The 27,519-nt window shown below is 39.5% G+C and overlaps 1 protein-coding gene across 7 annotated transcripts in view; it reads right to left on the minus strand.

Moving 5' to 3' along the window:
- ARMC8 (armadillo repeat containing 8) overlaps positions 1–27,519 on the minus strand; it is a 179,786-nt gene that overhangs the window by 25,890 nt on the left and 126,377 nt on the right. For 6 of the 7 annotated variants that reach the window (XM_064277268.1, XM_064277272.1, XM_064277269.1 and 3 more), the window contains 6 exons: positions 13,574–13,656; positions 13,180–13,261; positions 8,585–8,671; positions 5,514–5,606; positions 1,849–1,998; positions 261–356 (listed from right to left, as the gene is read on the minus strand). In XM_064277268.1, coding sequence (XP_064133338.1) covers positions 261–356; positions 1,849–1,998; positions 5,514–5,606; positions 8,585–8,671; positions 13,180–13,261; positions 13,574–13,656 — 591 coding nt within the window. The remainder of the gene's footprint in view (positions 1–260; positions 357–1,848; positions 1,999–5,513; positions 5,607–8,584; positions 8,672–13,179; positions 13,262–13,573; positions 13,657–27,519) is intronic. The other variant, XM_064277271.1, reaches the window with a different exon arrangement.

Here is a 27,519-nt window from a genome sequence, read left to right on the forward strand (position 1 = left end):
AGTATGTATAGTGTGTCACACAGAGGACATAACTACAGACTCTGGAAACGATTTCCTCTACTCCAGGAGGAGGGGGAGAAACTGATTTAAGGGATGGTAGAACTAGTTTCAGCCCATTCTCTGATCTTTCTTCCTGTTTCTACAGCACCTCCATCTCAGCACCCTGGCTTTATGCAGATTTGAGTCTTTTAGGAGACTCCTAACTAAAATCTCTCTTGGCATTTACATTCAGAAGATATTCTACAAAAAGGAACACATACCTGCTCTTTGACCTCTATGTTATGTTCCCCTTCTAGAATAAGGGTGACGGCTTGCATAATTTGCTTTCCATGGGTACTCATTATTTTATCTATATGCTGTAAAAAAATAGGAAATTCTCAATTATTATCTGTCACACAAAGAAAAAGACCACAGGAAAGAATAGAAGGCTTCTAAAAGCTAAACAATAAGATACAAAACTGTTTCATGCAGAAAACCACAGCATATAGAAGTAGATGCCAAAGGACATGTTATATTTTGAAGCTGCTTTTTGCCTTCAATGGAAACCCTGGTGGCGCAGTGGTTAAGTGCTACGGCTGCTAACCAAAAGGTCGGCAGTTTGAATTTGCCGGGCGCTCCTTGGAAACTCTATGAGGCAGTTCTACTCTGTCCTATAGGGTCGCTATGAGTTGGAATCAAATTGACAGCAGTGGGTTTTTGCCTTCAATTACAAAAATATTTTTGACAACTTAAAGATGAAGAGAACATAGATTTGGCTTTACAGAATATAGAATTTCAATCACTAGTGGTCCCCAAGCCCAAAGATATTAAAGAAAAAGGGAGCATAACCAATGGATGGGGGGAAAAAGCCAGAGAACTGGCAAATATGGTGTAGATTTGCTAATACTATCTGGGGGCACAAGTGTATTCAGAAGAGTTTTTTCAGGTACAAAGTGAGGCCTCTGGCAATGCTGCTCAGGGAGAATTAGAGAATAACGTCAAGAGAGATACTGGCAGGAGGCTCAGCTTCTACTCTGACACACTCCCGCTGTCCTCCACACTGACAACCTCAGAGGTCAATTCTGATATTGGGGTGGCAGAGGCAACTATGGAATGGTTCTGAGAAGGATCTGTAAAGAGAAAGAAGCAGAGGCTCCAGAGATAAGGGACTAAACACAACCTGGCCAGCAAGCCAGGTAAAAATAAATAAAACAAGGTAGGCACACATCCAGCACTGTAGGAGGCAAGGAAGAGAGGACAGGCAGTACAGGAGTGAAGGGCCAGGTGGCTGTATGGTGAAAGAGCTCCCAATCACTATGAAGGAGACAGGTCTGGACATCATCACCTTGCTCCACTGGGAAGGGCTGCATTTGAATGTACCGACACTCATGGGCAGATGTCAATGGGAACAAAGAGCAACTACAATGATTTGGAACGCATGTTTTGTTGTTAGTTGCCATCAAGTTAATTCCAACTCATGGAGACCCCATGTGTGCAGAGAATTGTTCCATAGTGTTTTCAAGGCTGTGTCCTCTCAGAAACAGATTGTCAGGACTGTCTTTCAAGGTGTCTCTGAGTGGGTTCAGAAACCCTGGTGGCGCAATGGTTAAGAGGTACAGCTGTTAACCAAAAGGTCGGCAGTTCAAATCCACCAAGCATTCCTTGGAAACCCTAAGGGGCAGTTCTACTCTGTCCTATAGAGTCACTGGGAGTCGGAATCGACTTGACAGCGGGTTTTGTGGTTTTCTGGATGGGTTCAAACCATCAACTTCTCAGCTCGTAGTCGAGCACTTAATTGTCTGTGTCACCCAGGGACCCTTGCAATGTGTATACAACGTTAAATCTGGAAACCTGGGTGATTTTACTTACAGGACGAGTAGAGAGGAGATTCCTAAGAAGTCCCAATGTCTTCATCAGCACATTCAAATCTGAATCTGATAATAACCGGAATAGCTGTTCAGTACTCAAGCTTCGTAAAATATCAGCTTTTATTTTTTGTTCAGCCTGAAATGCCATATTCTGAAAGGATTAAAGAAGTTGCAAGAATAATGTCTACATTTGCTTTATTATATTTTTATTAATTCTGATAATTTTCAAAGTAGAAAGAGAATAATGTCTACATCTGCTTTATTATATTTTTATTAATTCTGATAATTTTCAAAGTAGAAAGAGAATTTTCGAAGTGTAAGTCATATTATTTTCATGATTCCTGTTAATAAATCACCTGTAATTCTTTCTATCAAGAAGAAGATAAATGTCACTCTTACATATACTTATATATGAATAATACAACTGCTTTCTGATGTGGGCATTTGGGCGTCTTAATATATCTCAAATAAGCATAATATCTTTGTAGTTATCAGGTTGCCTTCTGTGAATTAACACCTATACTCTGCCATGAATTCTGAGAATGATTTAAAAGTAAGAAGTAGATGTTGTTTCTTTTACCCATATTAAAATATCTATAGGTTCACAATACTATGTGAGAATGTTGATAAGACTGGGTCATGTCACACAGAAGCCCTCTATGGAGTCGGAAATATTTCTGACCTAACAGTAACTCCAGATGGCCAGTAGCTATTTTGTTCCTTTTTCTCCATTCTGGACACATTATGGATTATCCCAGCTTAAAACCCCAAGATATGGTAACATTTCTGAAAAAAAGAAAAATTGCAAATTCCAAATAACAACTCACAAATTAACTTTGGTACAAAATCTGTTGTAAATTACCAACTTTTTATAATATGTGGTTCTTGTCCACCAGGAACTTATATTTTAGTTAAGGGGCTAAGACATATAAGCAATCAAGTTATCTAATGATACAAAGCAACACAGCAGAGCAAAAAGAGTACTGGGCTAGGTGTCAAAAGGTTTTATATGCTGTGGAGAGGACATGCAGCTGGTGATATGAAAACTGATGAGAATAAGACAGTATGATATAAGGTATTGGATGATAAGTTAAGTTTTCAATATTAAAGTTGTGCACGTCAGGGAGCTCTCAAGTGAAGGCCTACAGAGAATTTAAGTGACAGACCTGGGGAATAGGGGACAGTTACATCTGAAACATAAATTTTGAAAAAAGCTCTTCTATTAGACAGTACTGGAAACATGAAAGTATATGAAGTCGTGGAAAATGGTAAAGGAAATGGAAACTGGGAACTGAAACTTGGGGGAATGTCCCCTGAAAAAGAGGCAAGGTAGAAAGTGAAGTAAAAAAACTCAAGTATTGGGAAAGAAAGTGCTAAAAGCTATTTTAAAATTAAGGAGAAAAATAACTGTGAAACTGGATTCAATGATTTCTTAGAAGATGATTATTTCTATCCCAGAGTTTGTCAAGAAAAGATAGCAAATAGAACATGGAACAGGGAGAAGAGTACAGGTTTTAGAACAGGTTCAGAATCTGTTTCTATCACTTATTAGCTGTGAGGTCTTGGGCAATTCATTTAACCTCCCTGGGTCCCAGTTTCCCATTTTTAAGGTGGATATATACCAATATAACTTAAAACATTAAAATATAATTTAAGAATTAGAAATAACAAATGTAAAACACTTAGCTTATGCCTAGCACACAGTAAATGCTCATTAAATTGTAACTACTATAATCATGTTTAAAAAAATCCCTGTAGGACTGCTCCATTTTCAATTTCAATAAATTTTTAAAATTAAGTCTCCTAACTCATGGTTATATAGCTTTAGAATCTAGATTATTATACATTATTTAATAGAAACTGTTAAGAAATTAGGAGCCCTGGTGGCGCAGTGGTTAAGAGCTGCGCTGCTACCCAAAGGTTGGCAGTTCAAATCTACCAGCTCCTCCTTGGAAACCCTATGGGGCAGTTCTACTCTGTCCTATAGGGTCACTATGACTCGGAGTTGACTTAATGGCAATGAATTTTTTTTTATTTTGGTGGTGCAGTGGTCAAAGTGCCCAGCTGCTAGGCAAAAGATGAGTGGTTTGAACCTACCAGCTGCTCTGCGGGAGAAAGATGTGGCAGTCTACTTCCGTAAAGATTTACAGCCTTGGAAACCCTATGGGGCAGTTCTACGCTGTCCTATAGGGTTGTTAAGAGTTGGAATCAATTTGATGGCAGTGGGTTTGGTTCTGCTTAGTTAAGAAATTATTAAGCATTTAGGCACCAATTCTGTTACCTTGGGCAAGTTACTAAATTGCTCTGTACCTTAGTTTTCTCATCTGTAAAATATGATAAGAATACTCATGTTTCATAAAGTTATTATGAAGATCAAAAGAGACATGAAAGTATTTTGTAAGGTAGATTTTAAAACAACAACAAACAAACAAATAAACCAGCTGCCATCGTGTTGACTCCAACTCATGGTGAGCCCATGTGTGTCAGAGTAGAACTGTGCTCCACAGGGTTTTCAAAAGCTGATTTTTCAGAAGTAGGCTGCCAGGCATTTCTTCCAAGGCACCTCTGGGTAGATCTGAACCACCAATCGAAAGGTTAGTCACAGAGTGCTTAACTGTTTGTGCCACCCAAGGACTCCTGTAAAGTACATTGTTGTTGTTAATTACTGCTGAGCTGACTCTGACTCATGGTGACCCCAAGTGTACAGAGTAGAACTGTTCCATACAGTTTTCAAGGCTGTGATCTTTCAGAAGCAGATCACCAGGCCTGTCTTCCAAGGCACCTTTCTTTGGGTGGGTTCAAACTGCCAATCTTTTGGGTAGTAGTGAAATGTTTACCCACTGTACCACCCAGGAACTTTAAAGTAGATAGCCCTATATGATATGTTCATGATGAGGAAAAAATGTTTTTCCAAAACTAGGTAAGTCAAATTTCAACACTTGTCTACCTTTTCTTAACAATATAAAGGAGAACTGAGGCACATGGTGGCCAAGCAACTTGCTTACAGTAAAACCTGAAAGCTGAATAGTTGAGTCTTCTAGTTCCTAGGTCATTAGAATAAAAAAAAATACACCAGGCCAAAATAGCAAGACATTAAAAAAAAAAAAAAATTCCAGATATTTCAAATTCAAGCAGTCCCCAGGTTACAAATGAGATCCACTCCTGTGTCTTTAAGTCGAATACATAGGTAAGTTGGAACAGGTGCATTAGGTTCTTATTTAGCCTTGCTTTTTTTTTTTTTTTTTTTTTAATGCAAGAGGAAACCCTGGTGGTGCAGTGGTTTAGTGCTATGGCTGCTAACCAAAAGGTCAGCAGTTTGAATCCACCATGAGCTCCTTGGAAGCTCTATGAGACAGTTCCACTCTGTCCTATAGAGTCGCTATGAGTGGGAATTGACTCAATGGCAAGGGAATTTTTTTTCTGGCTTTAGTGCAAGAAGAGGCTGGAAGCCTTTTCAGTGATTTAAAAGCTGCACATGTAGCAGGCAAAGGTGATTGAGATGAAGAATCTGTTGCTAATAGGGGCTTGATGCCTTCAAAGTGAGGGCAAATGTACATAACACTAAAGTGCAAGTAGGAGTTGCCTGTATGTAATACATTCTTTAGTTCTACCTTTGATAATAGTTCTCTCTGTAAATGATAATATATATAAGAAGCTAAAACGTACCATTAATGCCCAAATTCCATTCACTCTTAAAGCGGGATTGTCACTCTGGGTTAATCCACAAAGTAGCTCTACAGCTCCTGATTCTAAAATCGGCTGTGAATGGAAAAGAAAAGGATACAACTTTAAAGTCAGGTTTGTAAATTAAATGTGTATAGACTTTGGCACTCTGCTTAAGACGTCTAACCCCACTCTTACCCCATTCCAAGCTTCTTTCACAAAGCAAGGAACGAAGTGGCCACAAAAATGACCTTGAAAAGGGCAAGGACAATTATCTCTCACAAAATCCCAAAACAAAACTAAGGATCTCTGTCATTTCCTTCTTCTTTGCAGTCCTGGAGGAATCAGGACAAAACTCACATCTACGAGACATCCTTATTATCTGTACATTTCACAAACACCCTTATGATCTCATTATTTACCTTCTCATTCTCCCCACCCTCTGGTACTTTCTCACTCCCTGCTGTGTATACATGTATCTGTGTGTTGTTCACAGGCGTGACTATGAAGCAATGTGGCTGGTTTAGGAAAGAAATGTAATGGAACTTAGATATCCAAACCATCCTCCTTCCAAGTTATCATCTTGCTATCCTATTCCAAACATGCTGCAGATTTCATCATTTAGAACTGCTTTCACATAAGCAAAACAGTCTTGTACTTTTATAGTCACACCACATTTTACACCTAAAACACATGCTTTAGCCTGAACACTATTTAAGATACTTGGCTGAGAATGTGTTTTGGCAATATAAAAAAAAAAAAAAAAATCAAACTTTAGAGGACTAAGATTTATCATTGACGTAATGCTTAAAAGCTATCCCTCAAGAGGATTATAGAGCTGTCTTAACAATTCAGACCTACATACCTAGAAAAAAAGGGCAGTACCTTTCTAAATATTTCCTCTACTTGTAAAAATTGTGGTATTTTTTTCCCTAAATTTTATTTATTTTGTTGTTGTTGAGAATGTACACAGCAAAACATATACCAATTCAACAGTTTCTACATGTACAATTTAGTGACACTACATTCTTTAAGCTGTACAACCATTCTTACCCTCCTTTTCTGAGTTGTTTCTTCGTCATTAACATAAACTCACACTTCCGTAAGGTTCCTATCTAATCTTTCAAGTTACTATTGTCAATTTGATCCCATATAGATAGACCTTAAGAGAGCATAATGTGCAAGGCAGACCTTTTCTCCTCTTTCAGCTGAACTATAAGCCAGACCAAACCCATTGCCATTGAATTGATTCCAACTCATAGGGACCCAATAGGACAGAGTAGAACTGGCCCATAGGGTTTCGAAAAAGTGGTTGGTGGGTTTGAACTATCAACCTTTTGGTTAGCAGCCGTAGCTCTTAACCACTGCACCACCAGGGCTCCTAGAGTTTGTTTTTAAGATGACTTCAGGGGATATTTTTGGTTTAAGGTTTAAAGTTTATTTCTAGGCAATAGTTTCAGGGGTTCATCCACCCTTCACGGCCTCAGAAAGTCCAAGAGAATTTGAAATCCTGTTCTGCATTTTTCCCCTTTTGATTAGGGTTCTTCTGTGGAATCTTTGATCAAAATGTTCAGTAATGGTAGCCAGGCACCATCCGGTTCTTCTGGTCTCATGGCAAACAAATTGTGGTATTAAAAAAAATTTTTTTTTGAAATTTTGAAATAATTTCAAGCATACAGAGAAGTTGCAAGAATAATACAAGGTACTCCCACATATCCTTTTCCCAGGTTCACTAATTTTTAACATTTTGCTATACTGGCTTTATCATTATCTTTTCTCAGTACTGTACATGAACATCAACATTATCTTTTCTGAACCATTTGAAAGTAGACTGCGTACCTCATTCCCCTCTATCCTTACTACTTCAATGTATATTTCCTAAGAACAAGGATATTCTCTTAGACAGCCACAGTGCAGTTACCAAACTCAGAAAAGCTAACATTAAAACAATATTTGTATCCAATCTATAGTCCATATTCCAATTTTGTCAACTGGCCCAATAATGTTCTTATAGCATTTCTGCCCCTCCTAGTTCAGGATCCGGTTAGTCTACTTTTAGTATAAAAACTAGTGCTCTCATTGTACAGTCATCCCTCATGTGGATTCCTGTGCCTGCATTTATTCACCTTGTTTCCTAACCAGACTCTGAACATTCTGAAGGGAAATCTGAAACAACTTGTGAGTTATCCAGAGGGCTCTTTAGGATGATTAATGGTGAGGCACTGGCTGCAGCCAGATCATCATCAGGCCAAGACCCCACTACCAGGCAGAAAGAACAGATGGAAACTCCGACATCCCATCTTGCCACCTTCTTCCTTCAGTAACTACCAGTCTCTCCCCTCTTGTTCCAAGATTTTTGCTTGTTGAACAACTGTCTTTGAACCTCTACCCGTTAATACTGCCTTCCTAATTACCGACCAGATGTCTGCAGGTATTGTAATGCAGAAAATAAAGTCAACAAAAATGGGATTACTCAATGCACAATAGTGTCTAAACCTCAGTTCACAATTGGGCAAATTGGAGATATCATAACATGACAAAACTGACTGTACAAGGTTTCCCTCCTCCTTCCTTTAAGTTTTAGTTTCCCATAGTTAAAAAGTAATATATCCTCAAACAATTTATAAAATGCGGAAAAGAAGGAAAAATATCCCCACACTTAATCCCTCCCCCCAAACAACTACCATTAATATTAAAAAAATTATTTTCCATCACCAGTGGTTATATTCCTTAAAACAACTTACAATCCTGGTTTACATAATTCTTAATTTATTCTTTAGTAAATATAGTTTGAGAACAGTCTATTATTTGTTTAATTATTTTTGCAGTTTCACACAGTTTAGATTGGCTATAAACTATAATATCTTTTAAATATGCTGAACATGCTAGGTAGAAGAGAGTTAATGATAGCTATATTTAAAATATGAATTAATTTTTCTAAGAAAAAAGAAATCAAACAATTCAGAAGTTTTTTTTTAAATCCAAACCACAAGTTTCAATGCCACCTACTATGAAAATTATCTAACTAAACTCTAACTAGACTGGATAAAGTCTAGGACAAAATTAATACTAACCTCTTTGCTCGGAGAAAATTCAAGAAGCAGATTACAGAGCATGGAAGATGCTACTACTAGGATTTCATCTGGTGCATTTTGTAAAACCTACGGAATTAAAAACGGGATACTATTAATGGTTTGGAACCATGGAGGTGAGATTATAAGAATAAATGAAAACAAAAACACTTGACCTTTCTGATTTCTCCTACTGCACGTGGTTAGGAAAGACCCACTTGACCTAGTGCTTGAATTATGACTGACTAGGGCCCTCATGTCTATTTTGCTGGAGATGTTGCAGCCCCACTTCCAGATGGGCAGCTACTACAGGAAAAAGGAGAGAGAGTTGGTGGGGGCTGCTGTAGGTAAAAAGTGGTCAAATCAGACCACTTATGAAATCACAGAATTATCCTAGAGCCTGAGATTTTCTGATGTGTCTCTAGACGGGGCTGCTTGAACAGGAGTACAGAAGGATGAAGCTACTGCATAGGGGGCCAATATGGAGCATGGGTTCTCAGGGTTTGGAATCACACAGCTCTGGTTCCAGCTCTGACTCTGTCACTTACTAGGTGTGTGAACTTGGGCACATTTCTTAACCTCCCCAAGCCTTCATTTCCTCATCTATGAACCCAGGAAAACAAGACTTCCCTAATAAGATTATTTTTCGGAGATTAAAAGTCATATGGTGAATAATAAGGGAAGCAGCATAGCATGGAGATTAAGAGCACAGACTGGGGGCAAACTCCAGTGTAACCACTAAATAACCAAAAAACCAAGCCTACTGCCATCAAGTTGAATTCTCACAGCCACCCTATAGGACAGGGTAGGACTGCCCCATAGGGTTTCCAAGGCTGTAAATCATCACAGAAGCAGAATGCTACATCTTCCTCCTGCCAAGCGGCTGGTGGGTTCAAACCACTGACCTTTCAGTTAGCAGCTGAGCACTTTAACCACTGTACCACCAGGGCTTCTGGGATCAGATCAGGCTTAGGCTTATTATCCAAAAGGAGCCCTAGGAGCTCTAGTTACGCGAATTGGAAATGAATACTCACACAAAATCACAGAGTTAAATATCTACTTTGTTCAGCTAAACTAATTCATAAGTTCTCAAGTTAAAAGTAGCAAGAATTACAAAGTCAAAGCAACTCTTCTAAGATTTTGTTTCAGTTCTTCTGTGAACTGTTAGCTAGGTGATAAAGATCAAATTACATAAACTGTACATGCTGACCTCTGTGTCTGCCACAACCCCTCTAAGACTCTGTTCAACCTTCCTTTGCCTTGCCACGCCCTTCCTACATCTCTGCAGGTGTACCCATGCTTTAAGGTCATCCCATTCCAGAAGCTTCCTTAATATCTTTCTAGTCAGAAGTCATCCTAGCCTCCTCTGAGCTCTCAGTCACTCTTTGTAATGCCTTTGAGGACCCCATTACTGTCCCATACTATTCAAAGTCTTTGTTTAGCCATGCCTATCTTCCTCCTTCTATTAGTAGATTTAAAATTCTTGAGGTCTAAATCATCTTGGCCTGGTGCAACCCAAGGTACTACACACATGGGTGCTCAATAAATGTCATGGACTGAATAAGAGAAATAACCATTTTCCAAAATCATACTGCTTAGAATCATTGATTAAAATAAGTGAGTACCACCTACCAAAGTTTGGAAACTTTAAAAACTTGCTTCAGTTGATATGATTCTCTTTAAAATATTATAGTTTTTATAAAGATTAATTTGCTTTTATGAACTTTTATTTTCCCATTATATAACATTTAAAGATAAACTAAAACTTCTTAAAAGCATTCATTAAGCTCAGCATAAGATATAAAATGAAAAATTCAGACATCAACATTTGATAATGACCAATTTTAATTTCACAAAACAGGAACAAAAAATAATCACAAATAAAATTTTTAATTAAAACCAAATGACTACTCTTCTGTGGTTTGCTAGCCAACAGTTAAAAACATGGGGAAGTAAAAGGGAAAAAAAATCAATAGGTATACCAACAGCCTCTGAGCTATGAGGAACCTAAGTATATCATAAAAAATAAAAAAAAAAAATTTTTTTTTAGGTGACAATAATTACTTCCAACCTCATAATCCTACTTTAAATGTGCAACAAAGTGTTTGATAGTAAGTATATCCACATGTACCCAAGCCAACAAAACCCTTCTAGATTACCCACCAGACCTTTTCCCATGGTAGAATTAGTTAGAAACCATGCATTGCTCCATCCTCTGATTTGTATGATAGTCTGGGCTGAGTAATCAGAGGAAATGGCTCCTGATGAAATGGGAGTTATGTCTCAGGAAACAAGAGAGCACTTAAAAAATCTTGACTGGACAGAATAAATTAAAATCAAGTTGTTATAAAAAAAAAGATGCAATTTAAGAACAAAAAAGAGTTGCAAAATAGTAAAACGGAACTGAAGAGAGCCTTGAAAAATCCAGGAATGGTAAATCTGGCCCAAAGGGTTCTAGATAAGGGATTGTAGATTTGAAATGACCTTTTGTTGCACACTCCCTGGGCAATGTCTTCGCAGTGTGGAAAGGCAATGATGTTGTACCCAGAGAGTGATGAGATGGGTAAATCACTTTTCTTAGATTTGGGGCACTTAATGGGGCTCAGGAAGTGAAAGGATAGCAGAGAGTGAGGAATATTCAGAAAAGCTGACATATGTTCAATACAGTGAAAGAGAGCAAAACTTCAGGAGGTCTGCCAATGTCTAGAGATGGGAAAAGCTGGATACCTCAGGAAGGGGAAGAAACAGAAGAAAATTCTACTCTCTTAGTAAGCCTTACAAGGCCATGTCTTGATTTTTAGGTTAGAAACCTGGTGCCACCCTGACATGTCCTGAATCATACACCTAATTCTGTCATTCATCGTACAAAAGTATCTCCAGGGGTCACATTTTCTTTCCTAATCCACTGCTCCCACCTTACTCCAGGACCTTTAACACATAAATTGTGTCCTCTCAGAGACGAACCCTGCTATGAGATGGATTCCTCTCAGCATGTTAGTGCCTAGAGGCCTATGGCATCAGTCTTCCACCTGGTTCTTACCTGTCTTACTATATCCCATCTCTCTACTCTAGTTATAAAAGCATCACACTGTTTCCTACATATACCATACATCATGTGTCTGCTCATGCTGTTCCCTTCCCTGGAACATCCTCCTGCTTTCCTTCTGCTTTCCAAGCTTCCCTCATATTCTTCCTGCCTGAAGGCTTCCCTGACTCCTTCTGCCACATTGGATGCCCCTACTTTAACGTGTCCTGGAAGAAGTACAGCCAGAATGCGCCTTAGAAGCAAGGATGGTGAGACTTTGTCTCATGTACACTGGCCATGTTGTCAGGGGGAAGCAGTCCCTGGAGAAGGACATGGTGCTTGGTAAAGTAGAGGGTCAGCAAAAAGAGGAAGACCCTCAATGAGATGGACTGGCACAGTGGCTGCAACAATGGGCTCAAACACAGCAACGATTGTAAGGGTGGCGCAGGACCGGAAAACATTTCTTTCTGTTATACACAGGGTGGCTATGAGTCAGGACCGCCTTGACAGCACCTAATAATAACACTCTAACCTGAGGGGACGCTGGTGGTTCAGTGGTAGAATTCTCGCCTTCCATGCAGGAGACCAAGGTTTGATTCTCAGCAATGCACCTCATGCGCAGCCACCATGTGTCTGTCAGTGGAGGCCTGCGTGTTGCTATGATACCGAACAGGTTTCAGTGGAGCTTCCAGACTAAGACGGACTAGGAAGAAAGGCCTGGTGATCTACTTCTGAAAATCAGCCAGTGAAAACCCAACGGATCATAATGATCCAATCCACAACTGATCACGGGAATGGCACAGGACCAGGCAGCATTTTGTTCCTTTGTGCACTGGGTCACCACGAGTTGGGGGCTAACTCACTGGTAGCTAACAACAAGAACTCTCACCTTAAGTTTTAGGCTGAGGGCAAGAGCTCTGTAGTACAGTATATTTAGTAGTCTCACTGTGCCTGAAGGCTTTGCTCATTAGCACATAGTAGTACTTGAAAAAAAAAAAAAAAAGGACCAAAGACCAAGTTAGCCTGTGGTTCTGTGTGATATATCAGGTGATAACATTATAAGCAGCAACCTGATGCATACTCTTAGTCCTAATTCAGACTGATCTGATACAAATCTTTTTTGGGGTGGGGGACAAGGAGGGCTCTAGAGAGAAGACCTAAGATGAAAAAAAGGTACTCTGGAGCAGAGAAGCAGGAAGTAACTAAAATTAAACACAGCTGTCTCAAAAAAAATAACCAAGCTTGCCAAAAGCCTAAGAACAATAGGTTACACTTGTAATGGCTGATTCCTTTCCTATTAATAACTATTGTTTTTTACATAGTATAAGGTGTAATAATAAACACACGAGGGAGATGATAAACTAAAGCTTCACCCCATAAAAGGAGACCCTCGCACACAGAATGCTGACTTCAGAAACACATTCTGCAGTCTGTAGATGCTTAGAATATCAGATTTTAGGACGAGAGATATTCGAAATGCTTTATACAAAAATTAGACACACTCCTAGTCACGGTGAGCACTCTCAGCTACTGCAGCTCACTAAAGGTGTTACTTGCTGGCCTTTCTTCTTACCTTCATTAAAGGTTTCCATACAGCATGATCCTGGAAACTGGTTCGAAGCTGCTGCACAGATCTGGATAAACTGTGCAAACACCTACAAAGAATAATCAAAATTAGCTTCACAAGAAGCCAACACTTTTAAAACACAAACTGCTTGGCCATTCACAATTACTAATATATACTTTAAGTATATCTACAGAGACTGTTAATGTAATTGCTTCAGAACAATTTGTGGGCTTCTGAGGCTTAGGTTGTCTGTTAAATAATATTACACACTGTAGAGATTCACCTGAGCACACTTTCAAATAACATTTGCATTCTGAGCTTACTCTCACAGAAGGTCCAGAAAGAAAACGGGTCAAAGACAAGGCAAGGGATTTTTATTAGGACCATTTAAAGCTCATACCTGACGGCAGCTAGCCGCACCTTGACACTAGACTCAGACAAGCCAGTCACAATTCGGTCCATCATATTTTCAGTCTCAATGATCTGGAGAAAAAGGTTAATGCTGCATAAATAACAACACGAAGATGATAGACTTCACTGCTTGTAAATAAAAGAATGTTAACACCCACTAAAAGTTTAATGTTGTTTTTTAAAAGAGTTTTTATATAGATGAACTCCCACTGGGCAGATTCCTTACACAGTGAAAGTTTTGAAAAACTAGTCCTCACTCAAACCCAGAAAAACTCAGCCTTCATGAAATCCATGGGTTCTGAGAGCCACCTTGTGGCTACTTTCTTACAAAGCAAACTGAAATGAAGTTAAATATTTGGAAAAGGAACCCTTGCCATGTTTCACTGTAATACCAAGTCCTGCTACATGTTATCATTGTAATCATGAAGCTTTTCTAACTTAAAACAATACAGTCTACAATTTTCCTTCAACAAGCAGGCAATAGATACAAAATAGTATACAGAAGAGATTAAGTTTAACTTGTGTACCCACCCAACAACCCAGTGCCGTCGAGTCGATTGCGACTCATAGCGACCCTATAAGACAGAGTATAGTCCTATGAAAAAAATTCTTTATATTAGTATAAAATGCTAATACAATCACACTAGCAATATTAATAACCCAACTAAGTTTTATTCAGTATTTCTATATGCCAGGTATTGTGCTAAGTGTGTTTTATACGTTATCTCAAATGTAATCCTCATCCCTTTGTAGGAATTATGATTACCCCAATCAATATATAGGGAATCAAGGTGCCTAGATAATACACAGCTTGCCTGAGATCACAGGGCTGAGACTGCAAGCCAGGCATCTGACTCCACAGTCCATGTGCTTAGCCTTACTTGTAATCCGTCCCTGGTTAGAGTAGTAGTCCTGTGCACATCGGGTAGTTCAAATTATGGGGAAATCATTAACAGGAGTCATTACTCTCACCTGGGGGAAGACCTAAACCCAAACCCATTGTCATGGAGTCAGTTCCAACTCATAGTGACCCTACAGGACAGAGAACTGCCCCACAGGATTTCCAGGGAGCGGCTGGTGGATTCGAACTGGTGACCTTTTGGTTAGCAGCCAAGCTTTTAACCACTACGCCATCAGGCCTCCAGGAGAAGGCCTAGACCAACAAAAAAAAAAACAAAAAAACAAAAAACGCAATGCTGTCCAGTTGATCCGGACTCACAGTGACCCTATATATGATGGAGTAGAACTGTCCCATATGGTTTCTAAGGCTGTAAATCTTTACGGAAGCAGGCTGCTACATCTTTCTCCCACGGAGCAGCTGGTGGGTTCAAACCGCCGACCTTTTGGTTTGCAGCCACCAGGGGCTCCTAGACCTAGGCCCCAAAACCACCAAACTCACTGCGGTCAAGTCAATTCTGACTCACAGTGACCCCACAGGATTTCCAAGGCTATAAATCTCTACAGAAGCAGGCTGCCACATCTTTCTCTTGCGGGGCCGCTTGTGGTTTCAAGACCTAGACCAATGGATCATAACTCTGGCTGCAGAGAAGAATCACCTGTGGAGCTTTAAAAACTCTTCACCCAGACTAATTAAATTTGGTGTGGGACCAGACACCTGTATTTTTTAAGAGCTCCCCAGGTCAGCCCAGGGGCAGCCAAGGTTAAGCATCACTGACCTAGATACTAAAGTGGGAGGATTCAGAAGGCTGAATTCAGAACAGGAAGGGATGGGGAATCTCAGGATGTTCAAGCCAAAGAGTGTTTCTCTTTTGCTAAAAGAGAAAAATACATAGTTGAAATTAGCAGTGACCAGGGACAAGAGCATAAACTATTAAAAACAGGGAACCACATTTTAGCTATATGTTAGAAATTGCAATTTTTATATAGTGCTTTGCATTTTCCAAACTGGCCAAAGAAGACTTACATATCGATCCACTTCCAACCACAGACCAAATCCAATCTCACCCATTCTTTTACACACACCCACTCTGTCCTCACTGTGCTCTCTAACCCCTAGATTTCTCCCTCTTCTCATTGTCTACCTATGCTTTCTGACCCTCTGTACCTTCTCCCCTAACCTGGATGCCCTGCTCCACACTCTACTTAGTAAATAAACAGACTTCCTTTCCTCCTTGTCCTCCCGCCACTCACTTTTCCTGCTGCAGATCCCAAATTGCTGATGTTGAGTTGAAAAATCACCAAACTGGCTGACCTATCTCTCAATGTTTGCTATCCCACCTCTGTGGGACCCTCACTGCTGCCTGAATAGCCTTGTACTCACCTTCAGGAGATCCTCAAATTCCCCACAGAGTCTACTTCAAATTCTTCCTACCTCCCTCACACCCTTGCACACCTCATCTCTGATGGGACATTGCTTCATTCCTGGGAAACAGGTTGCCGCAAATTCCCTCCTCCTTAAATGCCTCCAGTCTTTCATTTCTCTTTCTTCATTCCTGTTACAATGAAGTTGGGTACTTCAAGCTCAAGCCTTTCCACTATGATCAAACAACTACCCTCCCATATCTCTTTCTTGCATCTCTACTCAGCCCCACTCACTGGATCCGTTAGCTCAGCAAGCCCCATCTTCCACCTCAATTTAAAAGACAAAAGTACCTAAACCTTAACCTTTTCAAGCTGTAATCCTCTTTTCTCTTCATTCCTTGAATGGATATGTGTTCCCAAGGCTATGTCCATAACTCACTCTACACTTTGACAATGTTGTGGCTTCGAAACCAGCTTGGTATAGATAATTCCTTAATCTCTAATTCTGTGCCAGAGCTCTATCCCTAGCTGCATATTTCCAACTGTCTAGTAAACACAAATCAAAAACCTCCCAACAACAACAACAAAAAAGTCCTGGACCAGATGGCTTCACTGGGAAATTCTATCAAACATTTAAAGAAGAATTGACACGAGTACTGTTTAAACTCTTCCAAAAGATGGAGAAGGAAGGAATACTTCCTAATTCATTCTACAAAGCAAACATAACCCTGACACCCAAACCAAAGACAGCAAAAAAAGAAAACTACAGGCTAATATCTCTTACAAATATAGACGCAGAAATCCTCAAGAGAATACTAGCAAACAGAATCCAACAGCAAATGAAGGGTCATACACCATGACCAAGTGGGATTTATTCCAGGAATGCAAGGGTGGCACAACACTAGAAAACCAATACTACATCAATAGAACAAAGAAAAAGAACAATATAATCATCTCTATGGATGCAGAAAAAGCATCTGGTAAAAGCTAACACCCTTTCTTGATGAAAACCCCAAAGAAGACTGGAATAGAGAGACATTCCTCAATATGATTCATGGCATATATAAAAAACCAACAGCCAACTTTATACTTAATGGAGAGAGATTCAGAGCTTTCCCCTTGAAATCGGGAACAAGACAAGGGTGCCCACTCTCACCACTTCTATTCAATATTGTATTAGGAGCCCTAGCCAGAGCAATAAGACAACAATCAATCAATCAATGGTATCCAGATTGGAAAACAAGTAAAATTACCTCTGCTTGCAAACAAGATCCTAAAAAGATCCTATATACAGAAAATCCCAAAGTCTGCAAGAAAATTTCTAGAGCTAATACAGGAATTTGGTAAAGCTATAGGGTACAAGGCCAACAAACAAAAATCGGCTGAGTTTCTATATACCAGCAATGAGAAATGTGAAAAGGAAATTAGTGAAACAATTCCATTTACAATAGCACTTAAGAGGATAAAATACCTAGGAATAAATCTAATCAAAGACGTAAAGGACTTATACAATGAAAATTATAAAATGCTGCTGAAAGAGACTAAAGAAGACTTAAATAAATGGAAAGCTGTGCCATGTTCATGGATTGAAATACTTAATATTATTAAGATGTCAATGCTGCCCAAAGAGAGCTACAGATTCAGTGCAATCCTGATCAAAATTCCAAAAGCCCTCTTTACAAAAACAGAAAAACCAATCCTTAACTTTATACGGAAAGGCAGGAGGCCCCAAATAGTTAAAATAATGCTGAAGGAGAAGAACAAAGTAGAAAAACTCACAGTTTCTGATTTTAAAACTTACTATACAACTACAGTAATCAAAACAGCCTGGTACTGGTGTAACAACAGACTGATGGAATAGAATTGAGAGTTCAGAAATAAACCCATACATCTATAGTCAACTAATTATTGACAAAGGTGCTTGATGGGGAAAGAAGAGCCTCTTCAATAAATGGTGCTGGGAAAACTGGATTCCCACACGCAGAAAAATGAAACAGGATCCTTGCCTCAAATCATACACAAAAACAAATTCAACATGGATTAAGGACCTAAATGTGCAAACTAAAATCATAAAACTCTCAGAAGAACAGGCAAGGACAATGCTGTCAGGCCTAGCTTTCAACAATGGATTATCTAATACAATAACAAAAGCACAAACAGCAAAATATAAATAAATGGGACCTCACAAAAATTAGAAAACTTCATTCATCAAAACACTTCACCAAAAAAGTGAAAAGACATGCTACCAACTGGGAGAATATCTTTGGAAAACATGTATTGGAGAAGAATCTAATTAACAAAAAAATATATAAATCTTCAACAATTTAACAAGACAAAAAACCCAATCATAAAATGGGCAAAGGATCTGGAATAGACATTTCACCAAAGAGCACACTCAAATGGCTACCAAACACATGAAAAGATGCTCAGCGTCATTAGCCACCAGAGAGATGCAAATCAAAACCACAATGAGATACCATTACACTCCTACTAGGATGGCTAAGATTAAAAAACAAACAAAACACAACCATAAAATAACGAATGTTGGTGAGGATGCGGGGAAAATGGAACCCTCATCTATTGCTGGTGGGAATACAAAATGGTACAGCTGCTGTGGAAAACAGTGTGGTGGTTCCTCAAAAAACTAAAAATAGAACAACCATATGACCCAGTAATTCCACTCCTAGGTATATACCCAAAAGACTTGAAAGCAGAGACTCAAAAAGAGACTTGGACACTAGTGTTCACTGCAATACTAATCACAATAGCCAAAAAGTGGAAACAACCTAAATGTCCATCAACAGATGAATGGGTAAACAAAATATGGTATATACATACAACAAAACACTACTCAGCCAGTAGGAGAAATGAAGCCTTGGTACATGCTACAGTATGGATGGACCTTGAGGACATTATACTGAGTGAAATGAGTCAAATGTGTACAGAACAAAGATTATTAGTGTTTACCAGGGGTGGGGAGAAAGGGGAAAAAAGTGGATTAACAGTGATGGGAAAATCGCATTGATTAAGGGTAGTATTGCACAGCTGATTACTGTAATTGCTATCAATAAGTTGTATACTTAAAGTTGAACTGGCAAAAATTGTGTGACATATTTATAATAACAACAACAACAAGAGTAGCTGCTAAGGCTGCTTATGTACAGCCAAACACCTCAGGGGGTCTGGTTCTTTGGTTTGGAGGGTAAAGGTCATGGTTCCATGGGACATCCCAGTTCACTGGCCTAATAATGTATTTAGTGCCTCTGTTCTACCTCCTAGTTCGTTGTGTAGTACCTGGGGTCTTAAAAGCTTGCAAGCAACCATCCAAGGCCAACAACTGGTCTCTATTCACCTGGAGCAACAGAAGAAGGAGAGTCAAGAATAGGAGAAGGATATGGAATGTGTAGGTAACTGCCTCCATGAACAACTGCCTCCTTTGCCATGAGACCAGGAGAACTAGATGGTACCTGGCTACCATTTGAACACTTTGACCAAAGGTTCCATAGGAGAATCCTGATCAAAAGGGGGAAATGCAGAACAGAATTTCAAATTCTCATGGACTCTACACTTTCTGGAGCCATGGCAGCTGGATGAACCCCTGAAACTACTGCCCTGAGATAATCTTCGAGCTTTGAACCAAAAATACCTCCTGAAGTCTTCTTAAAACCAAATAACGGTTTAGCTTAACTAGTAAAAAAAAAAAAAGGTCTGTCTTGAGCATTATGCTTTTTTAAAAACTGTACGGGATTGAATTGACAAGAGCAACTGGAAACACTGGATGGGAACTATCATGGATTATGTCCCCCCAGAAATGTGTGTATTAACTTGGTTAGGCCATGATTTCCAGTATTCTGTGGTTGTCCTCCATTTTGTGATTGTAATTTTATGTTAAAGAGGATTAGAGTGGGATTTTAACACCCTTACCAGGTCACATCCCTGATCCAATACAAAGGGAGTTTCCTGGGGTGTGATCTGCACCACCTTTTATCTCTTAAGAGATAAAAGGAAAGGAAAATAAGCAGAAGGTTGGGAACCTCATAGCACCAAGAGCAGGGCACATCCTTTGGACCTGAGGTTCCTGCGCTGAGATGCTCCCAGACCAAGTGAAGACAGATGACAAAGGCCTTCCTCCAGAGCCAACAGAGAAAGGCTTCCCCTGGAGCTGGCGCCCTGAATTCAGACATCTAGCCTGCTGGACTGTGAGAGAATAAACTTCTCTTTGTTAAAGCCATCCACTTGTGGGGCTTCTGTTATAGCAGCACTAGATGACTAGAAGAGGAACATTATGGGGCAGTAAGTTTATGCTGAGCGAGGAACAACTCAGAAAAGGAGGGTAAGAGTGGTTGCACAACTCAAAAAACGTTACCAGTGTCACTAAATTGCACGTGGAGAAACTGTTGGAATTGGTGTATGTTTTGCCGTGTATATTCTCAACAACAGAATAGAATTTAAAGGGGGGAAAAAAACCAAAACTGGCTGGCTACAGGTTACTTCAATCAAGCATTAGTCACTCTTCTTGAAACAGACAAAAGCCAAATCAGGACCTTCAAAATGGGAAGGAAACTAAAATCTGGGGCAAATGTCTCAGGCATCTGAAAGCTTCTGGTGGCTTGGGAAATTATTTTTCCTAGGAATAAAGAGTAAGTAACTTGGGAGAAATAGTTGTCCTGTATTGAGTGTAGTTATATCATTAGAGAATAAGGTGGGGAGGGGAGGACACATGATACTCCCCGAGAAGAATTGAGAAATACTATTAGCACTGTCTCTAGGTGCTCGGGAAACCTGGGCACAAGCAAGACTTGAAAAATGCTTTTGGATAGTGTCTACTGGCCATATTCAACCAAAGATATAAATTTTCTAAGGGGCATGATAGATGTGCCAATCATGTAGGTATTTAATAAGGTGTATTTATCTCACCATAGCAATAGGTCACATATCCCCCAAATTGCCTAGCGCCATGAAAAACCCTAATTCTACACTAGAGATGGGCCATAAAATTTTATAAGCTTAATAAGGGTGTAAGTCCAGACTATAGCCCCTTCCAAAGCTAGGAGGACTGATAATGAGAGAACCTGGGGGGAGGGGGGAGGTGGTGATCAGAAACGAGTGAGTAGCCAGCCTAGTGGTTAAAGCAGTGAAATGGAATGTTATGGAGTGGATTTGCTGTACAATTCTGAGCAACTCACTTTGACTCCCTGGGCTTTCAGTAAAATACCAATGGCTATTTTACCTTCAACCCTTTGCAATCAGCAGGTGAACAAAAATTGTGTTAGTCTTATTGCAGCAAAATTATCAAGTTATTCAGAAGTGGCATGGGACACAAGGTAGGTTAGAAAAGACTGGAGATGGTACAGATCTAATTAGATCAAAATAAGGGAGAAGGCAAGAAATGGCAAATAGGACACAACTCCTATTCATGTGCCTGCATTTATTTACTCAGCAAATATTTGAGTGCTCACTGAGTGCAATGCATAATTTTTAAAACATGAAGATACAGTGATGAGTGAGAGAGCACCTTGTTCCCACCAAATTTAGTGTGGAACAAGCAAGTGCAATCAGCTGTGTAGAGAATGTATGGCACTTGATTCCATGGCAGCACACAGCAAGAGCACCTTAGGAATGACAGGGGCCACAAGTCTCAAGACATAGAGTGAAATAAGTGTGTACAAAGAGAAAAATATCCATTCTCAAGAATTGGAGTTTTATTATCTGTTGAGAAATGGCCATTAATAACCTTCCCAGAGAATACTCAGGCTTAGGCTGGAGGATAGTTACTGTGTTAATACACAATCACTGTAACATTAGCACATAGCTTCATGCTTTCTTCTACATTTTCTGGGGGACTGTGGTGACTAACACTTTAGGGATGGAGCGTAGCTTTGAGAAAGCTGGTAAACCCTTCCCCTGACAGGGTCAGGATAGAAAACACTAGCACAATCTGGAAGTATTTTCCCTTCAGGCACAAGTTGATCCTTCTTAGGCCATGGTCTCATGGTCTGTCAGTCTGTAGTAGAAGGTCTAAATTTGCAACTGAACTTGTTATTGAGGTATGTCAATAACTCTGCTAGGGTTTCAGAAAGCATTCTACTTGAGAGTCTGGTTCACGTTCTCCATCAAGATATCAGTCTCGGGGTGAGAGGTTGAAAATAATGCAAAATTAGAATGTGAACAGTAGATTCCAATTGAAAAGGGTCACTGATCATGAATAAACAGCATGATTTAACCAAGGTTTTGCAGCTATGAGGGAACTGAGATCATCTGTGCAGGAATAAAAGGGATATTATGGTGAATACACTAACCAAAATGAGGATAAAAATGTGATTAAAGAAGGGAAAGGTTGGAATTGAATCAAGGGAAAGATTTTTTTTTTTTGGGTCAGCAGGGAAGGAGTTGGCAGTGGCTACTGCCACAGATGTTTGACCCAAATGAAGGTCTAACAGCACTGGACAGCTTTTTAGACCTGGAGTTGGAAAGCCAGGAGCAATAAAACATGTTCACCATGGTACTTTTCCAGGACCTTAGGATCATGCTCCAAAGCCTTGATAATGACGGAAGGTGCAAACTCCTAGCATTAAGTCCTTCCAGGATGTAAGAGTAATATCAAGTGGAGCTGGAAATTGTTTTGCCTCAGAGTTCTTGTTAGAACTCCTCAACCAAAACTAGCAAAAATGCCCTGTGGTATAGTGCTCTCTGTGGAACACTGTGTCTGGCAGGAGGAGAATTGGTGCTGGATGGAATTCTCAGAATGGAGAATTCTCAGAATTCTCTTCTGTGAGCCTGCACTGCAAATTTAACTACAGAGTTAAATCACATTTAAATAAAGAAAAAATGCTGCTTCTTAAAATGACTAAGTTTTAGGTCAACAGACCAAATGTTGTACACCTCCCTGCTGGTATCTCTAGTCTCCAGGACTACATGCTTTTGCTAAGCTTTTGTCTCTGATATTGCAACTCTTGCAGGGGTCGATAAGGACCTATTGGAACAAATCTGAAACCCCTATGGCCTGTGGGAGAGAGGGGCAGTCAGCCAAGAAGACCATAGGGAAAGGCAGAACCCAGATAATCCTAAGACAGAGGTTTATGGCACACATGGGAATCGTAACAAGACAAAGATGGCCTTGGGTTCTAAGGCAACTGCCAAGTTTTCCATGAGCCCTACTGGACCTATAACTTAATTGTGGCCAGGTCATGAACCATCTTCTCCTCAGACTATGAAGAAGAGGAATAATTAGAAACACGGTCTTCAAAAAACCAGACCCAACTATTCTTCCTCCAGCATGACCTGGAGTGAAGCATTCTCCAGATACTAGAAACTTCGGCTTGGGCTTATGATAGGGTCTACTCAACTGTGTTGAAACCAGGTGTATGTGTAAAGCAGAGGATGTGGAACCTGAAACCAGGCAGATTCTTAGTGGTGTCACCAAATTTCACAGACAATTCAGGGCAGGTGGGCTTGGGGTCAGAGAGTGGGTAGCAAAGGGGCATTCACTTAACATCAATAATTTATGCTAATGTGTATAACCACAACAAATGGCCAGGCAAATACAATTTATTTTTGAATGGACTTCTGTGAAATGTTCTCAGAAAAAGTTCTAATTATGGGTGCTAACAAGACAGAACTGGTCAAAAAGGGTAAATATCTGGAATCCAACTTTTTAAGTCAGATGAAGCAGCCATCTAAGACCTAAGCGGACAAGGTATAAAATCCAGAAAGTCTAGTTAAAGCAGCAGGGACTAAGCAGCCAAGCTGGGTGCAGCACAGGAAGGTCAGGAAGAAAGTGCAGGCCTGACAAAGAAAAATGGTTAGGTGTTAGCTCTTAGGTATAGACGGCAACACTTCTGTCTGTAAGTGTCAATGTAGATGAGACCCATGGCACACACTGAGTCTTTTCTAAGAGGAGTCACTTAATTAAGGGCCCAGACTCTCATCTATCTTTTTTTTTTAAGGAGCTAGGCACTATGATAGCTGCTAACCAAAAGGCTGGCAGTTCAAATCCACCAGGCACTCCTTGGAAACTCTATGGGGCAGTTCTACTCTGTCCTATAGGGTTGTTATGAGTTGGAAATGACTCGACGGCAAAGGGTTTGGTTTTTTATGGTAAGCACTATGAACACAAGATCTGATGTCAGCACAGTCAAGAGACTGATCTTGGAAATGGGGTAGATGCTGGGGAGAAAAGAGAGGGGTTAAGAGGTAAGAAGGTAGACACTCGAGTGAAATAAGCATGTTCAGCCAGCTTATCCGGGTGGACTGAGTAGAATCAGCAGGGACCTGGAGAAAAATCTAGTCTCAAAAATGCGAAACCAAATTCTTTCTAGGTTTTATGAAGGGACCATAATGATTCTGTCACAGAATAACTAAAGGACTTGATGTCATGTATATTATGAAATGCTTGATTACCTAGTATTTATTATGAGTATATCCTTATATCATTTCCTTTTTATTAAAACAAACAACAACCAAAACACAAAACAAAACAAAAAATAGCACAAGGTCTTCAATCAATCAGGTAAGGGCCATTGTAGGGCTTGCTCTCAAACAGATTCAGTTGGGAAACCAATTCTCTTGTTGCATCCTTCTGCATGGCCTTAAAGGCAGCAAACTATCTGAAAGAACTAAACACATTTATGACTGTTAATTTTGGGGTAGAATAATGTTAAAATCAGAAGGGAGACTTAGAAATTGTTTCATCTAACTTCTTCAGTTAATCAATGAGGTCTCTGAAGTTCAGAGAGATTAGGTCACTGGCCCAAGTTCTCTAGGCAAATTGGAGCAGATCTGGGGTTCCTCCATGTTTTTTTACTTCCAATTGGAGGTCCTTTCTACTCACTGAACTGTAAGAATGAGATATTTGCTTAGCCTTATTAACTAAATTGAGATCTGACTTTGAAAACTGGGAAAGAAGACAAGAACTTTAAAAAGTACCAGTGCTGCAGGAACCACAGACTATACCTAGGCCAAAAAAGATTAGTATACTATACTAGGCAAGAGAAAAGTCACCATTAATAAACTGAACTGACCCAGGAGAGCAGGAGAGGGTTCACAGGGCCTCCAAAAGAGAAAATAACAAATCAATCAATTTAGCTTTGGCTGGGAGCCAAGAATGTCAAAGGTGAGAGAGCAAAAGCCAAGAAAAAACTAGGCCGATAGCACAAGAGTTGCACTGACATTTAAATTCAATTCCCTTATAATCTGATCTCCATTTTAGAATCTGGATCTAACTTCAGCAGATACTAACTACATGGAATAAACATTCTACTATTCTCAAACCACAGCTCCATCTGTTCTGGATGAGAACTGCAGATTTTCTCAACCACAGCCTATTCAATATAATATCTCTGCCACTGTTCCAATATAAGATTTTCTGACATTTTCCTCTAGCAAATATTTTCTAAGGGCAGTTTTTTACCAAAGGCTCTTTTTTTCCAAAAGATACAGCTTCTCTTAGAACAGATTGTTGTTGTGTGCTGCCAAGTTGATTCCAACTCACTGTGACCCTATAGGACTGAGTAGCACTACCCTCCAGGATTTCCTAGGCCGAAATCTTTATGGGAGCAGCTCACCAGGTCTTTTCTCTCGAGTGGAGTGGATGGTGGGTTCGTACTGCTGACATTTTGGTTGGCAGCCGAGCGCTTAATAACTGTGCTGATTAGGCCCTTCTAGAACAGAGTACTGTTCGGTAAACATTTTACGAAGTATTTCTTCCCTCCTCTCACTTTCATTGTATCCACTCCCACATTGATACCAAACTTCTCTAACAGTATGATCTTGGATCAGTAGAACCATGTATTGGGATGCATGGGGGGTGGCGGGGGGGGGGAGGGGAATGGTGCCTCCTCTCAGCTAAAGAACTGAAAGAAAAAAAACATCAAAACAGTTGGTCATTTTCTATTGAAAATAGCCTCCCCTGCAGATGTGACTATGGCTGGGAGCAGTATCACTTCATTTTAGGGATGGAGGACAAGAGGAGAGTTCCTATGGTGGATCCACTCTTAAACTTTTGTATTTCATCCCTGCATCTAAGCTTCTTTTAATACCTTAAGTGATATTTTCTAATTTCTCTACTGTAATACCTTTTTATTTTCTAGATAGCTGGGAAATTTTTGCTTATGTTGCATGTTTAAAAGAAACACCGAATTGAAGTTCTAAATGTATCTATACTTTGGGAAATAGAAAGTGGGAGAAGCTCTCTCTTGGTCTGACTTCTTACCCTAAAGCCAAAAGTATAGACACAGTGTGACAGAAATACATCTAAAAATAGATGAACACTTCCCCTATCAAAAAAATATTTCTCCACATGAGTTTCACTTTTAAAGTACAATCATTAACTTAACAGAAGAATAAAACATAAACAGTCATCGAATTACGCTTTGAATTTAACGTATAAATAAAACCATTATAAATTACTATTCAAACAATCCCCTCATCACCTACTGTTTTCTGTCCAGGAATGTGAATAACGCACTGCCCAGGAATTGTGCAACACAATGGCCTTGCTCAGCTCCTACGCCTCTATACATAGCCATGCACTTAAGTCTTTATTTCGCTGGTCACTGGCTGGCTAAACCCCAAGGTCCAGATATATACAATTTATTCAATAAATAGAAGTGGAACATTTATTATATGCCAGGTACTGCTTTTATGGAGTTTATATTCTAGTAACCAACATTATAACTTGACATGAGAGCAAGTATTTAAAGAAGATCCAAGGATTTAAAAATGTTGCCTCAAGCTTCAATCTATCCCTTAAGGAAGCTATCTATGAAATAAATATTGAAATAGTACCTCTATTACATCATTCTAAAAGGTGCTTCCTCTCTAGAATAAGTGTCAATGTGATCCTATGTAGACAGTGCCCTTCGAAAAATATTCTCATTTGATATGCAGAAGGAACACAAATATGGCGAGCCCTCATTCTGTGGGTCAAAACTTCTAAAACAACTGGTTTTAACATTATGGAAGAAGGTGAGAAAGCTTTCAAATAAGCTTCTTTACAAGAGGGGGACATGTCCAAACTCATTCATAAAAGACTATTTCAATTATAGTCATATCTTAGTCATATCTGGCATATTAACCATGACAAAACTGGCTTTTAATATAGACAAGACTATTTATACACACATGCGGCCCTGAAATTATCACACAGTAGTTTAATGTCTCATCTCCCTAACTACTTGAAATTTTAAGCACCCACAAAGTAGACCAGTCTTCTGCTTTATTCCTGGGCACACAGGACGTACATCATAAATGTGAGATGAATAAGTGGACAAATAAACACAATTAAAGCACCTCATTAGCCATTTAGTACCAAAAACCATGACAGAGAAAAAAATGTCTTCTGAATCTCACGCTTTACAACCAACTAGTATAAAATATGAAGTTACATACTAAGTTTTCTAAATTTATATTTTTTCCGCACCCATTTCAGGTGAAAAAAAAAAATGTTTCATTTTCTGTGAAATTTCTTGCTATCCTTTATTATAATTTGGCTGTACTAATGGTATACAGCTCTACATGAGTTTAAAAGTGATGTGATGGTTAAGAGCACAGGCTTTTGAGTGAGGGCGACTGGGAAATAACCTAGGCTCTACCACGTATTAGACCTGGGTGGTCTTGTTTCCTGATCGGCAACACCTGTCTCACAGGGTTGTATGGAGCTGAAGGGAAATAATG

This window comes from Loxodonta africana, chromosome 26, assembly GCF_030014295.1.
Source record: "Loxodonta africana isolate mLoxAfr1 chromosome 26, mLoxAfr1.hap2, whole genome shotgun sequence".
In the NCBI taxonomy this organism is placed as follows: domain Eukaryota; kingdom Metazoa; phylum Chordata; class Mammalia; order Proboscidea; family Elephantidae; genus Loxodonta; species Loxodonta africana.